Below are 14,297 nucleotides of genomic sequence, written 5' to 3'. Positions count from 1 at the left end.
GCACTGCAGTATTTGGGGAACTATCTCTCTCCAGCAGAAATGAATCAGGACATCTGATTGCCTACTGTGAGACCCTTCATACGGAGCAAAGGCTGAGCTCCACCCCCTTGACGTCAATGGCAACAGAAGAGTAGGGCAAAATTCAGCCTGCAATTGCAAGTCCTACACTCTTATGAAAGAAAAACTCACTGCATTTTATGTGTATGATTTTAGGCAGAATCTCAGAAACCTGTTTTCCACTCACTTCACCAGTACAAGGATTTTGCTTTGGCTGAACAGGTGTAAAACATAAGAACACTGCAGAAATTAAACCCCTGTTGACTACACTGGGGGTTGAACCAACATTTGTGCAAAATTCTGCTGTGATGGTGAGACAGTTAATAAAAACCAAAATAACTTGTCAGCTGTGCCCCAAAACTCGTGTAAGTGCATTTACATTTGTATGTATATAAAATGCAGATCTAGTCCTGTACTGCATGAAGAATTCTGGCAGACATGAATTTGCATTTCAAGCTATTAAGTCTCATGCTTATTGAAGCTCACATTCCCACACAACACAGCATTACTCAGCTGAAATCAAGCTGAAATCAAGACAAGTCCTGTTTCTTCCCAGCTTACCTGCCATCCTCTGTGCTGTTGAGTGGCACCTCGTCTCCTTCTTTTCTCCAGGATAATTTAAAACTATGTTTCAAATGTGCATCATATTCAGACTGACATTTCAACAAAATTGAATGTGATTTCAACACCCGGGGGTTCTTTGGAGTAACAACAAGTTTTGTAGCATCTGATAGATCACAGGAAAACACTTGGATTAGGACAGAGAGACTGATTTTCACCAAGCACTTCATACATAAAAATCAACTTCAGGAGCAATGATCTTGTCTTTTTTTCTATACATACACTTCAAGTAAAGAATGGTTGCATTTAAAATAGATAATTCACAGGATTTAATTTTCTGTCTTGACTACCATAGAGTTGAGTTTACCAAAGAGCTCCAGAAAAAAAACCCAAACCCCCAAAAAAGTCACAGGTGAAAATCCTTGCTAGCAGACTGTCATGAAATGGATGATAAAAAAAGCTTGAATTGGATTTTTATGTCCAATTGCCATTTGAAATAGGCTTTGGCAATGATCCAACCAAAATTACAAGCTCCTTAAAGTCAAGTGAGAAAAAATTATTGCAATCAAGTTTGTTCTTTTAATTGACTCTAATCTCAATGCAGAAACAGATGAATAAGTAAGAATAAAGCAATTGTCTCAATTTCTTTTTACAATGAAATGTTGCTCAGTGAGAATTTCATGTTTTTTATCACTGTAAAATTTACAACGTAAAGGGAGTGAGTGGAAACAGAACAGAAAAAGAGTGTTCCTTAAGTTTGTGACAGCAAATCTGCATCTGAAAATCCTTTTGAGGACTTTGTTAATTGGGTATTGAAGGTGTTATGTTGTTGGCAAGCCCTAAATCCTAAGTAAATTGGTCTGTAACCCAGCTTTCACCTGTGTGCCCAACAGAAGCTGTCCACTGCCATCCCCCTGCCAGGGAAAAACCAAACACATCCCTTAAAACAGAAACAGAGCACACAGGGTGCATCCGAAATGCATAAATAAAAGCATTTCAGTATTTCTTTTTTTTTTTTCCTCCATTTACAAATGTTTGTCGAATTGATAATAAGGAAAGGCTCAATGCAAAGCCCCTAAACCAGCAGCATTCCCAAACTCATCCTGCTGCAACACGCTTGGTGTTGCCTGTGAATATTAATTCTGTTTGGGATCCACCTGCTGATCCATAAATGGAAGTAGCTTTAGGGAAGGATGTTGCTCATGGCTGTGGGAGATGCAGGGACTTTGCCTGGCTCAGCAAGGACCCACTGAGCACAAGGAGGGCTCTGGGCTCTCAAGGGCCACCCAGGAACTGGCTCTGAGTGTAACAGAGCTGATGGCAAGAGAGGGGGCGGAAATACTCTCAGGTTAATAAAGTTAACAGCTCAGGAAGTAAAGTGCAAGGTTTTGGTGACTTATGCAGCTTCTGGAAGTGTCAAGAAAGTAGTAAACATCATCTGTGAGCATGGAGAAATCACACAGAAAAACACAGACAACTTCAGGTCTGTGTGTAGAGAGAACGTATAGCCTCACAGAATAAGTCACAGAATGAGTATTTACTAATTACCTATTCACTGAAAAATTTAAAATACGAAAACTTAGCAGATGCCAAAGTTCTTTTCCTTCCTAAGTGAGACTTTACCTCTTATATCCAGGTTAGCAGTGATTGCCCTTTTCCCAACAGCATTTGCAGCCCAGCAAGCGTACGACCCAGCGTCTTCTTTCGTGGTCTCTTTGATCTCCAGGGTGCCATTCTTATTTAGCTCATAGCGTAATGTTGAAAGTGGCTCTATGCTGTCATCCTTAGTCCTAAGGAGGAGAACAATAATCACAGGTGATTTCTGGGGCTGCAGGAACTGTTATTGGTTATAACAGTTATATGGTGAGCAGATATGGCAGGGGGCACAGGAATTCTGGGAGCTGGTCTCAGCCACAATCAAGATCAGCAAGTCACTTTACTCATGAGCAGCCACTCATAAAGGGATAGAAGCTTTCTGCAAACCAAACCCATTCTGACAGTGTTGAGCAAGGTCTTTAAACTAGCCTGGCTGAAACTTCAATCAACACCTGTCACCTGCAATTTTATTGCATGTGTCAAGTTCTGTGACAAAAAATCCCATGATTTCCAACCGTATGGAAACCCTTCCAGGTTAATACGCTCTGTAAGTCATTGCGTTTGCACCTCGACAACGTGTCCAAACTTCAGAAGCTGCCAACATTAAACTAAGGCCAGTGAAGCTGTAGCAGGATTTAGCTAGATACAGCATGGCTTGGCTTAATGAATATCCCAGCACTTGTGTCACACAGGTATTGAGGACTTTAATTAAACTTTTTTAATAAATCAGATCTTCAGGGTTCTAGGAAGTGCACTTAGGCACAGAATATTTATATTATATACTATCTTGTTACAAATTTCTAGTTTTAACTCCACAGAAAGAAAAATGAACACATTTTTCAGTGTTTGGGGGGCCTGTATGAAACTGTTTCACATGGAAACATCAGTTCTTGAGGGCTTACCATCTAATATCTGCTGCAGGAGAGGCAAAGATCTCACAGTGTAGGAAGGCACTGTAACCCACTACTGCGGCATAGTTTTCACCATCTGAGGTCAGGATTAAGGGAGCAATATCTGCAGAAGAGATTGCAAAATGAGCAGCACTGCATGTCAGAACTGGGAATATAAAGACATTCCCTGCATCGTCCCCTTTTCCAGCAAAGGTCAGAGGCTCAGCTACTTAATGGGAATTTCACTGCCTTTGGAACCAGTGGCACTGAGCACCTGAGCTCTCCTAAGCTTCACTGATAGGGTAACAGTGGTTGACTGGTGGACATGTCAGAACATAAAACATCAGTGTAGTCCAGGAGAGAAAACAGAGCTAATTCTGCTTCCTCTAGAGGCCACTTTTATTAAATAAATTCCCATCACTCCCTTTCTTCAAAGAACAGGCTGGGCGTCACAACTGAAATTAAAGATTAACAATACACTTAATAATTCAAAATCAGAGTTGAGGTCACAATTGAGCCCCAAGTGGTTTTAGTGTATTGGAATTCAAAAGGTTTTGAGCCCAACCATGTTTTTAAAACAAAGAATATACCAAAGCTCACAAGCACTTATGCTAAGCATATGCTATTGCCTATGCCAAGGCTTGTTGTATTAGTTTGGATTTCTTAAAATCTGTGGCTGATGCAAAAGACCACTGCCATGATGACAACCCCCAAGCTGCCCTGAAGCATTCAGTCAGCAGAACAGGGTGCTTTGGTCTGATCTGCTCTGGTGGACAGGGAAGGCCAGGGGTGTACTCACTGAGGACGTTGACGTTGGCACTGGCAAGGATGGTGCCGTGCTTGTTGCTGGCCTCGCACTGGTACACAGCACTGTCCTGGATCTGCAGGTTGGTAAGGCTGATCTCTGTGGAAGATACTGTGCCTCTGAAGGTCCTTCCTGGAAAGACACAGACTGCATCAGGAGACTGGGGAAAACACCACAACTGTGGAGTTCACAGTCTCTGCCCACTGCCTGAAAGCCAAAGGCAAAGCACATCTTCAGGGTCAAACCAGCACCTTGCTCAGCTTCTGGAGAGCAGGTGGCAGAGGACTGCCTTTCCCAGCAGCTCCATGGCCTAAAGAAAGCTCTCTAGAGCTCAAATTTCCAGTAAAATCTCCACATAGACTACTAGAAATGGCAGTAATAATATTGCTACACCAGAGAACAGGGCCTGTGCTCCCCAGTTACACATCACTTGTGCTTATTCAGAAGCACAAAGAACAGGAAGCCTCAATGGCCACAGGCTATCCAGATAGGTGACCCTGCCCATGGCAGGATGTTGGAACTGAATGATCTTTAAGGTCCCTCCAACCCAAACCATTCCATGATTCTATGATTTAGACATTAGCTCTTACTAAGTAAAAAAATACTAATTCATGTTTGAATAGATGTCAAACCAGACACCGTTCAGTGCTTCAGGATTTGTGTGTTCCCTCTACCTGGGCACAACACCAGCACATCCCACTCGGCCACCACCTGAAGGAGAAGCCTGGGGCTTGAACTTACTGTCAATGGGCATCCCGTTAAGCTTCCACTGAATGGTTGGCTTTGGGCTGCCAGTAGCTCTGCACAGCAGCACAAGATTTGTTCCAATGCTGAAAACCCCACCCTGGGGCTCTTCTGTCCACCGAGGAGGCTCTGTAAAGAGGGGACACGGCAGTTACCAGGTGCAGAGCCAGACGAGTCTGACTGCTATTGCCATGGTCCTCCAGGAGATGGCAAACGCTGCCAAGAGATCCCAGCCAGCTCACGGCAGCCTGTGGCGCAGCTGTACTGTATTTCTTGCGAACTGATGTTACAAGAGGTAAAATGAGCATCAGAACATATCTATTTCTGTCCTCCAGACTTCGCAAAATGTGAGCGTCAGAGAGAGAGTGTGTAGGGAAGGGGCAGGATGCATCCTAGTGGAAAACAAGCGCAGACGGGAGGTGAGGGGCTGGGGAAGGAGGTAGCCTTAAACAGGTCGGCATTTTCACAGGGACCCTCAGACACGAGGGCTGGGGAATGAAGTGAGACAATTTCAGCAAGTCCAACGAGATGCAAGTACCCATCCATCTCAAATCCCCCTCAGGAGGCACCGGCAAGCAGCTCCCACCGACGTGCCCAGGAGAGGTGGGAGGGCAGAGGAGCCCCAGGGCAGCGCCCAGCACCTCCCGCTGCTCACCTGCCTGTGCTGAGGAAATGCACCGGGAGTTGCCGTATTCTGGTTCTCCATCGTGTATCCAGCCGAGAAGCTGATCCATAACATATTTAGGAATGGTGAAACATCCTCTCACCACTGAGGATCAGAGAACCATCATCCCGAGGAGCAGTCCAGAAAGGCTGTCCACAGGGTGGTGGTAGAGGAGCAGCATTGTGCTGCTGCATTCCCTCGTTCCCAGCACTGCCAGCTAAAGTGGGGAGGCTCTGGGGAAACCTCTGCAGAGCAGCTCCTGAGCATCAGGTACCCGAACCTTGCTGGACAAACACAACCATAAGGCAGGGAAGGGAATCAGGGCGGGGAAAAAAGGCATTTATCTGATGAATGCTTTGTTCTCTACAGACCGAATGCGGGTCCCTCAGCCTGTCTACACTTCAGTGGGCGGCCTCAATCCAAAACAAATCCCTGAATTCATCATTATCTTTCTCTGAGAAGCAACTAACTTCCACATTTTCAGTCCAGAACTGACACTGCCTCTTCTGTATGTGCTGGCCAGATCTCTGAGCTTCTTTCCTTGTTTGGAAAAGATGAGCTAATGTATGGAAGACATGAGGATTCATTAGTTAATGCTTATAAAACTCTTTGAAGGTTAACAGAGCTGTTGCCTGGTAATACTTCTCCAGATGTTATCAGTGTGATATGCTAAAACAAAGCATTATTGCTTTATATTAAAAAGAAACACCCCTGAAATGTGATCCACAAGAACTACGCGCAGTCCACCGCTTTCCCAGTGGAGCACCCATGAAGAAACATCCTTCGCTAACAGCCCAAGAATGAGCTATTTTTCAAGACACCAAAGCTTATCTAAAATCAAAGCATCTCTGCACTTTCACACAGCACAAATTTCTCCTTCCACCTTCCTCCCCATGGCGCTGGTTTTCCTCCCATAATGCAGCATGTCTGACCATACCTGACATGCCTCCTTGTACTTGACTCCAGGAAAATACTCTGCAAGCAGCAGAACATTTTGGATTTGCAGGTTTTTTTCCTTCTCTCTCACATAAGTTATGCTTCCATCAGGAAAAGACAGGTCTAAGGCTTGGAGGTGTCGAGTTTTTTAGCAGCCCTGATGAATTATGTTTTTCCCCCCTAGGTCTGCCACACACACTCTACTTGAGAGAGGATATCTCCTACTTTTGGAGGAGGTGAGACACCAAGCCCAGACTAAATACAAATGACCTAATAGATTCCTTCCTATTCACACTTGTGTATACACCCTGGGAGTGAGTTGCACATGGACTGTGCCACTGCTTTCCTTCCTCAGCATGGAGATTGCTGTGGTTGCCCCAAGAAAGTGATGCAGCTGTGAAGCCAGAGGCAATGAATTTTTGTCAACTATGAAATGCAATTTCACAGAAAGGCTGAAGAACCTCTTTGCTGTGTGGTAGATGTGCTATATTACTTAAAAGTATACAAATATAAGAATAGCAAAATACAGACTTTTTTTTTTTTTTTTTTTTTTCCAACTAGAAAAAACAGTGGTTGGATGGTCAAACAGTTCACCTGCATGAGCAATTTGGCACAGCAGATATTTCACTGCATAATATATTCTTCTTGGTAAGTGACATAAATGTGGGGATCCTGGTTAAAATATTTATGACTTTATGGAAATATAATGACAGATCCAAAAATAGAAGGGATCTAAAATGGGCATCTAGATCATCCTTCTACCACAAAGCAGGATCAGCTACACCTAAAACCTAAAACACCCCCAATGGATCCAAGTCTTCACAGCCTCCTATCCTGTCTAGAACTAGAATAATTTTTAATGTCTAATCAACTTCTGCTTTCCTGCAATCTTGCACCGTCCCCAGGGAACTGAGAGAACAGGCTGTCACCCAGCCTTTTTCAAGAGCATGACATAAAACTCATTAAGTGAGGCCTTATCACTTCTCAGTAGAGTCTCTCTTACAACACTTTGCTTTACACTTTACAGGATGATTTTTGCTTTTCCTCAAAACTAGTATTTCCAAGACATGTTCAGCTTGCAATCCAGTATATTCTGCAGAGTAGTCTAACCAGACACTTTCCGTCCTGTGCTTATGAAGCCAAGTAGTGCTGCCTGATGAGAACTGCTCTGTACTTGTGCCTACTGGAGCCCATACTCTTTATTCCAGACCATATTCCCAATTTGTCAAGATTATTTTGAATTCTCCTCTCATCCTCCCAAGGGCTGGCAATCCATCCCACCCTGAGGTAACATCTGCAGTTTCAGAGGCATCTTGGGGTCTGCATCCTGGTCAAAGCAGTTTTTCAAGTGAAACACAGAACTAGAGTTTGAGCCTGCTTAAACTACCCAGCTGTGCCCCTGCTTCACACCAGTTTCATCTATTTTTCTCTAGCTGAGTAATGAAAGTGTTACTAGATATAACTGCAAAGGCCCTTAGCTATTGTATCATTTCTACAATTAATCATTATATTGCAATCATTACCTCTATTAAACACAGTCTAGGAGCCTCAGTGAAGATCAAGCTACTATGACATCAGATGCTGTGACAGTGACAAGATTTTGAGGTGGTATGTACATTTTATCTTGGGCTTGGGGGTTATATACAGAAACCAAATAAACATCTGAAGTCAAGACAATGTGTGGGCTTGCTTTGCCTTTTTAAAAATAATTCTATCATCTCATTCTAATAACAACAATGGGGTTTTTTTGTGTCTGCTTCAATGTTGCAGGCTACATCTTTCCTTGCAGAGAGAAATTACAATGCTCAAAGAGTTAAGCAATTTGCTAGCTGAATATTTTTATACACTTGGTAATAACTGCCTGAATCTTTGCCCTCAGACTACTACAGGATTAGTAAGTGGGCTCCATGCAAATATCATTAATTAAGACTGCTATTTAGAAGGCTGGGGTATTCGTTTGAGATCCTCACATACCAGAAAGAAATGAAAATGGGACATAGTGCAGAAACAAGAGCAAAATCCTGATTTCTACACCAGTGCTAGACTGAGAACAACCAAGATAATTTTTCTTCCATGTTTAATTTCCTTCTCCCTAGATGCAGCCTTTGAGAAGAGCCTGTCAGGTGTGAAGATACTCTGTGCCAGTACAACCTCCCTGTTGAAATTAATGCTTACTTCCACCAACTTTAGATCTGCCCTTGAGTGCTCACACTGGAGCTGCTGCAAGAATGATGAACATGCCCACCTCTGACGAAGGGTAAAGACACTTTCTGGTGAGAAATTCCAGAAGACAGTGCTTGGGCTCAGTTTTACCTTGATGCCCTGCATGTGAGGTGACTCCTAAGAGGAAGAATTCTGACTGGTGACAGCAACCAACATTAGTTAGACATACAGAAAAATAATTTAAAAGCAATTGCTAAAGCATTGGTTACATTGCAATGGCTCAAGTACATTATTTTCTGCTTTCTTTTTTCTTTTTTTTTGTTTGTTTGTTTGGGGTTTTTTCTGGTTGTTTTTTTGTTTTGTTTTTTGGGGTTTTTTGTTTTTTGTTTTTTGTTTTTTTAAGCATTTGTTTGTTAATGAGCAGGAACAACAATCTGCCAGATAGCTTTCCTGGAGACTGGGGGGAAAGAGGGTCAATACTCTGAACTGCTTAATTAATGTTATTTCTCTAGTATTTTAGTTTTTGCAGCTCCTGCAATTTCTTTGATGTATTCAAGTTTTACAGCCGAGAGAATCATGGCCAGATTGTTAAAATATTCAGCTACAGCCGAGGTGTTCCAAACCATCTGGGATGATTTCTAGGACTCAGCACTTGCTCTCCATCGCAGCTGAAAACTTGCCATGCCCTGGTATCCCCCTCTGCCACACTTCCAGGGAGGGAAAGAAGACTGTAAGACACGAGGTTGTGTCAAGTGACTGGGGATGATTTGTCACATACTGGGAGAAAGGCTCTTCCACAGCTGATGGGTAAATACAGAGCAGGGAGCTGGAAGTGCCTTTCCTCCCATCAAGACTCCTGTGACCATGGAGTGAGAAGAGACACAGATTAAAATGAAGCAGTTGGCAGACTCTGACAGTTTAATACTGCCTCTGATTTATTTTTGTTACTCTGCAGACCAGAGGCTGGAGCATTTTTCATCAGTAAAGAGAAAATGTTTTTCAGCTGGGCTTCAGGATTCTCATTTTGTAGCTATTTATGGGCAGCATTGCTGGAAGAGTTGCAGAGGCAGTGATCCTTCTGCAGGGCAGGCTTGGCTCTGCCAAGTCTCCCTTGAAAAGAGCTTCTGCAGCTCCCTCGAGTGAAGGGCTCACACCTTCAGGGTCTGGAGAGTGAACAGTGAGAAAGGAGGATGGAGGGAGTGCTGGTACTGTGCACCTCTATCTGCACTGTCAGGTATCTGTGATGAAGGTATCTTGGCTGGCTTCATGAACCTGCCCTCTTTTAGCAGCAACACAAATAAAAGGTGACCAAAGGGATGTACAAACATGTCAGGTTCTCTGTTTTGCTAGCCCAGCATTCCCCCTGTTCAGCCACCAGACCTGTGTGCATGCACCACCCCCGTGGAAGATGTGCACCAGTGTCACTCTGAAACTATTTCTGAAGTACTGGCCATCCTCCCAAGGAGGCAGGCTATGCTGGGAATGGGCCTTGGATAATCAGTGGGCTAGGTTGGATTTCACATTTTTTAAACTTAAAAATTAGTAAAAGTTGTGGGCTTTTTGCTTAGTTTCTTAAGTTTTTCTGAGACTTTTCAGAAGCTATAGAAACCACTCTTAGCTCAGGTTATTCCTATACAAAAGTGACTGCAAGGGAGCACATGGAGTCGAGGAGGAAAGAAACCATATCATGGCTGCTCACTGTTTTTACAGTCCTTCGTAGGCAGTCACCTTTGGTGGAAGTCAAAGAAAGGAAATTGACCTAAAAGTACCTCTGGTCTGGCCCACTAAAGCCATTGTCACTTTCTTTAAGACATTAATAAGATCTTTTCATCTGACTGTCAGATTAATACAAGGTATTTAAACAATATCTCTGCTTGACTAATTCACATTTTTAAGTATTGGATCTGGTCACATATTGGTACTTCTGCCTGCCACTTTGTAAAGCCTTCATGGTTCAGGAAAAAAAGGCATTATTTCTATTTAATAAAAAAAAGCTGCTACATTCTGCAAGTTTCCCAAATCTATAAAGCACGTCTTTGCCTAGCATGAATTGATAGAGTTGGTTGAATTTATGCATTACAGAAAGTGATGTTAGCAAAGATTATTCACTTCTCTTTAACCTCTTCAAAAAACCTGTTCAAAATCAAAAAGCTTAGTGAAATGTACTGGGCACCTTCTACTTGCACGTGGAACTCATGCTTCACTCTGCCCATGGGGTTGCTCGCCGTGCACTGGTATGTTCCTGCATCAGCTTCAGTCACGTTGTCTATCTTCAGTATCTTCCCAAAATTTTCTGTTTCTGTTTCATCCTTGGGCAAGTTTCCAGGGACCTTGACCCAGCTTAGGTGAGGAGTCGGGCTAATAGCAAAGAAAAATAATGAAGTTTTGAGTTGAATATCAGGCTGCTATGATGCTTTGTGTTAGCAGAGCTACTGGACTTCGTACATCTGGTTTGCAGGGTGACATTTTCAATTCTGTGGGCTGGTTTAAAACCCTGGGGCTACATTAAGGGTTATACTATAGGTTACAACTACTCTATACTGCTTCTTTATTTGGAGGACCCCTATGAACAAACCCTTCACAGCCAACACCAGACCCTGGCATGAGGCTTCATTCCTTGGCATGGACTGTGGGAGAGGGAAGGGAGCTCATCTCATCCAACTCCAAAAGGGCACTTGAGGACAGACAAGGAGGTAACGACTTCATTTCAGTGACTTCACTCGGTGTCCTGCCTGGTTAGAAAGGTGGCCAGCCATTGGAGATGGCTGGAAATGTTCTTTACGTTTGTAGAAAGCAAATGGCAGTGACACAGAAACTGGGGACAGGCTGTCGTCTGCGCATTCCCAGCTGGGCTGCGCGACCCCGATGCCGCACGGGGCACACATACACAGTGTCATATCTGCTTACTCTTGTGTCCATCTGTTCTCGTGGCAAAATGCCCAGGCACAAGCCACGCAAAGCCCCAGGTACAAAGAAATTATGGTTTGCCACGAGCAGTGAGCACAACTGTGCACATATCCTATTATTTCCTGCAAGAGTCCTTGCCCTGCTCCTGTCCCAAAGTCAGGCTGTGTGCTGCCGTGGGGCTGTGCTGAGGCAGTGCCCCCCTGACACTGGCAGTGCTCCCAATACAAGTCTTCAAAAATGACAGATTGGAAATGTACTTAATTCCTTATTTTGCAGTTGGCTGCTCCTGGTCTTAGTTACTTGAAATCTGGCTCAGTCAATCTGCTTCTGTGGTTTGTGGGCATTTGGTGGGATGGATTGGCAGAGATATAGGCAAAGCTGATCATTTTCTTTGCTGAGAAGGGGAATTTTAACAAATTTAAATATTTTACTTTAGTCTAAGTGTTGCATTTTTTAAGGGTTTGAGTGAAAAATGTTGGTTTGGTGATCAAAGAAGTACTTTGTCTTCTTTCGAGTGACTACTTAAAAACAAACAAACACAAACCTTTTTGTTTGAAAATTAATTTGAACAAGTTTCTTGGAAAATTTTGAGTAGCGCTAAAATATTTCCTTTTTCTAAAAAAAAACCAAACACAACCCTTTTTTTCCAAATAAACAATGTCCTTTTTTTGGCTCTTTTTGTACACAATACTAATTCTTGCACATGGAAATTCATATTTGTGTATTTCCAAGGTGATTTTCCTACTAAGTACCTTGAAAAAACTATAAATCCCTCGCTGTAGCCCTGTGGAGGTTTGTGTGCCTGTGAATTAGCTTGATGGGGAGTGAATTAGACAAGGAAGTGTTGCAACAGGGAACTAAAACTCACTGCAGATACCTGGAGTGAATCCAGTCGAGGCAAATAATTCACCTGCTCTCAGACATGGCAACCAACTGCAGAGGTATAATCTTGCCAGCTCAAATGAGCAATCCCCTTCCAAGCCCAAGTGGAAAAACAAAATACCCTAAGCATGTTTGTTCAGGCAGATAAATAGCCTGATTTTGGAATTTTATAGAGGGGATATAATTGCACAGCCTTTAATATGAATTATCTCTCTGCTAACCACAGTCTGTGCTCCTAAACCTGCAGATCTGCCTCACTGCAGGAGAAGACAATGATTTAAGCCTCCATTTAAGGAAAAGCCCTATCAAAATAAACCAGAAGTGACTGTGCTTTCACTGGGGGCTTAATGGTTGAAGAGATCTTTGCTTTCCCTGTCAGAATTGGAAAACTGGACTGAGGGCAAAGGAGAAGGTGATGTTTGTGTGAGTTACTGCAGTAGGATCAAGGCCTGAGAGGGGTCTTCACACTTCAGGATGGGAGACCCACCACCTCTCTGGGCAACCTGTTCCATTTACCTATTCCTTCTCCTTACTTAGTCTTATTTTGTCCTGTGTTATTTACAATAAGGAACAAAACTCTCCTGCAACTGGGCTAGGTGGGCCACCAGTCTCATTTAATGGGGTATTTCCTTAGTGGATACCTTGTATCAAGTATCTCAACAACTTTGTTTTTAAAAACCTGAGATATTAGAAAAAAACATTAAGTAATTTTTGAGCATTGAACCAAAACGAATTTGGCAAAACCAGAAAACAGGTTGTGAGGCAAACCACGAAAGCTGAATTCTCATGTTATTTTGTCTCACAATATCTCAAAAATAGCACTACAGAAATAAAACTTCCATAATAGTTGTTTTTTTTTAATACAACAGTAAAAAAAAAAAATCTATACCTACCACAATATGTTTAAAATTACTTGTTTATAAGTTATAGCAATGAGAAACCACATGAATGTTGCACACTAGCTCCACAAGGACTATCAATACTTTTGAAAAACTCTGCATAAATGTGCAATTTAAAAATGTTTGGGCAGGTAGGTGTACTCATTTGTAGTTCAATAATTTTTAATATAGCTTTTCTTTCCTCAATTCTGCTTCAAGAGGTGATTAAGTCAGTGCAGTGTGGTGCATTACTCACAGCCCTTCAGCAATACATTCGAGTAGCAGGACACCTCTCTTGATGACAGTGACTGATGAGCTACTGCCAGCAGATTCAGGAGGGATCAGCAGTTTGGGTTTTCTTTCCTTGATAAAATTTGCTAAAAAATAAAGCAAAATAAGAGTTAGATAGGAAACCTTAGAGCCTTTGCTTATTCTTCAATAATGCCACAAACATTATTTGTCAGGAGGTTTCAGACATCGATTTTTAAATTTTCTTTATTTATTTATTCAGTTTGAGACCAATCCAGGACTCCCTTTCTTCTCCTGCTTGCAGTCAGGAAATGGCTACAGTAGGTACAGCAGGCAGCAGTACCGGTAAAACCCCTTTTCTTACTTCATGTCCTGCTTCCCAAGCACTGGCCCTTTCTCTCATACACCTCTGCCCATCTCAGCACACAGGTCTTCTCAAGTGCTCATCTTCTGGTGTGCACCTCAGCACCTCTCTTCTGCATTGACTCCATCACTGTTAAATCTCAGATGAAACCTCATCTTTCCTGACTTGAATTTCCCACAGAATTGCTACAATTATTAAATCTAAAGTAATGGAGATACAGTTTGTAAGAAAGACTGTTAAAATAATAAAACAAGATTGACCTGCATTTGATTGCAACAGGCCATTTGTTCCAGCCTGTCAAACAGGGGTTTCATGATGAAATATGCAGAGTTAAATGGTTATCCAGTTATCACTATCATAACAATTAGCACAGTAATGAATAAGTCCCCAAATGGTACTAGTTCCTCAAAAATAGTCAGTTCCAGATGATTTGGTGAAAGACCACATGTAACTCTCTGAACCACTTACTCATTTCTTTTTTTCCTCCCCTTGCGTTTTATCTCTATGACTCTGTGTCACCAATGCTCAGAGCTGCAGTGAAACACTTCGGTGTCTCTGGGTATGCTCTCACATTTTCCATCTGCCCTCTACCTCCTGCAGG

At 42.6% G+C, this 14,297-nt stretch overlaps 1 protein-coding gene across 2 annotated transcripts in view; it reads right to left on the bottom strand.

Annotated features, from left to right (window-relative positions):
• CHL1 (cell adhesion molecule L1 like) overlaps nucleotides 1–14,297 on the bottom strand; it is a 121,847-nt gene that overhangs the window by 24,936 nt on the left and 82,614 nt on the right. For both annotated transcript variants that reach the window (XM_051627558.1, XM_051627559.1), the window contains 7 exons: nucleotides 13,340–13,460; nucleotides 10,590–10,774; nucleotides 4,651–4,782; nucleotides 3,904–4,041; nucleotides 3,117–3,228; nucleotides 2,242–2,408; nucleotides 619–784 (listed from right to left, as the gene is read on the bottom strand). In XM_051627558.1, coding sequence (XP_051483518.1) covers nucleotides 619–784; nucleotides 2,242–2,408; nucleotides 3,117–3,228; nucleotides 3,904–4,041; nucleotides 4,651–4,782; nucleotides 10,590–10,774; nucleotides 13,340–13,460 — 1,021 coding nt within the window. The remainder of the gene's footprint in view (nucleotides 1–618; nucleotides 785–2,241; nucleotides 2,409–3,116; nucleotides 3,229–3,903; nucleotides 4,042–4,650; nucleotides 4,783–10,589; nucleotides 10,775–13,339; nucleotides 13,461–14,297) is intronic.

Source organism: Apus apus, chromosome 9 (genome assembly GCF_020740795.1).
Source record: "Apus apus isolate bApuApu2 chromosome 9, bApuApu2.pri.cur, whole genome shotgun sequence".
Classification (NCBI taxonomy): domain Eukaryota; kingdom Metazoa; phylum Chordata; class Aves; order Apodiformes; family Apodidae; genus Apus; species Apus apus.
The sequence above is the reverse complement of the archived record's forward strand: the minus strand, read 5'-3'. Positions and strand labels throughout refer to the sequence as shown.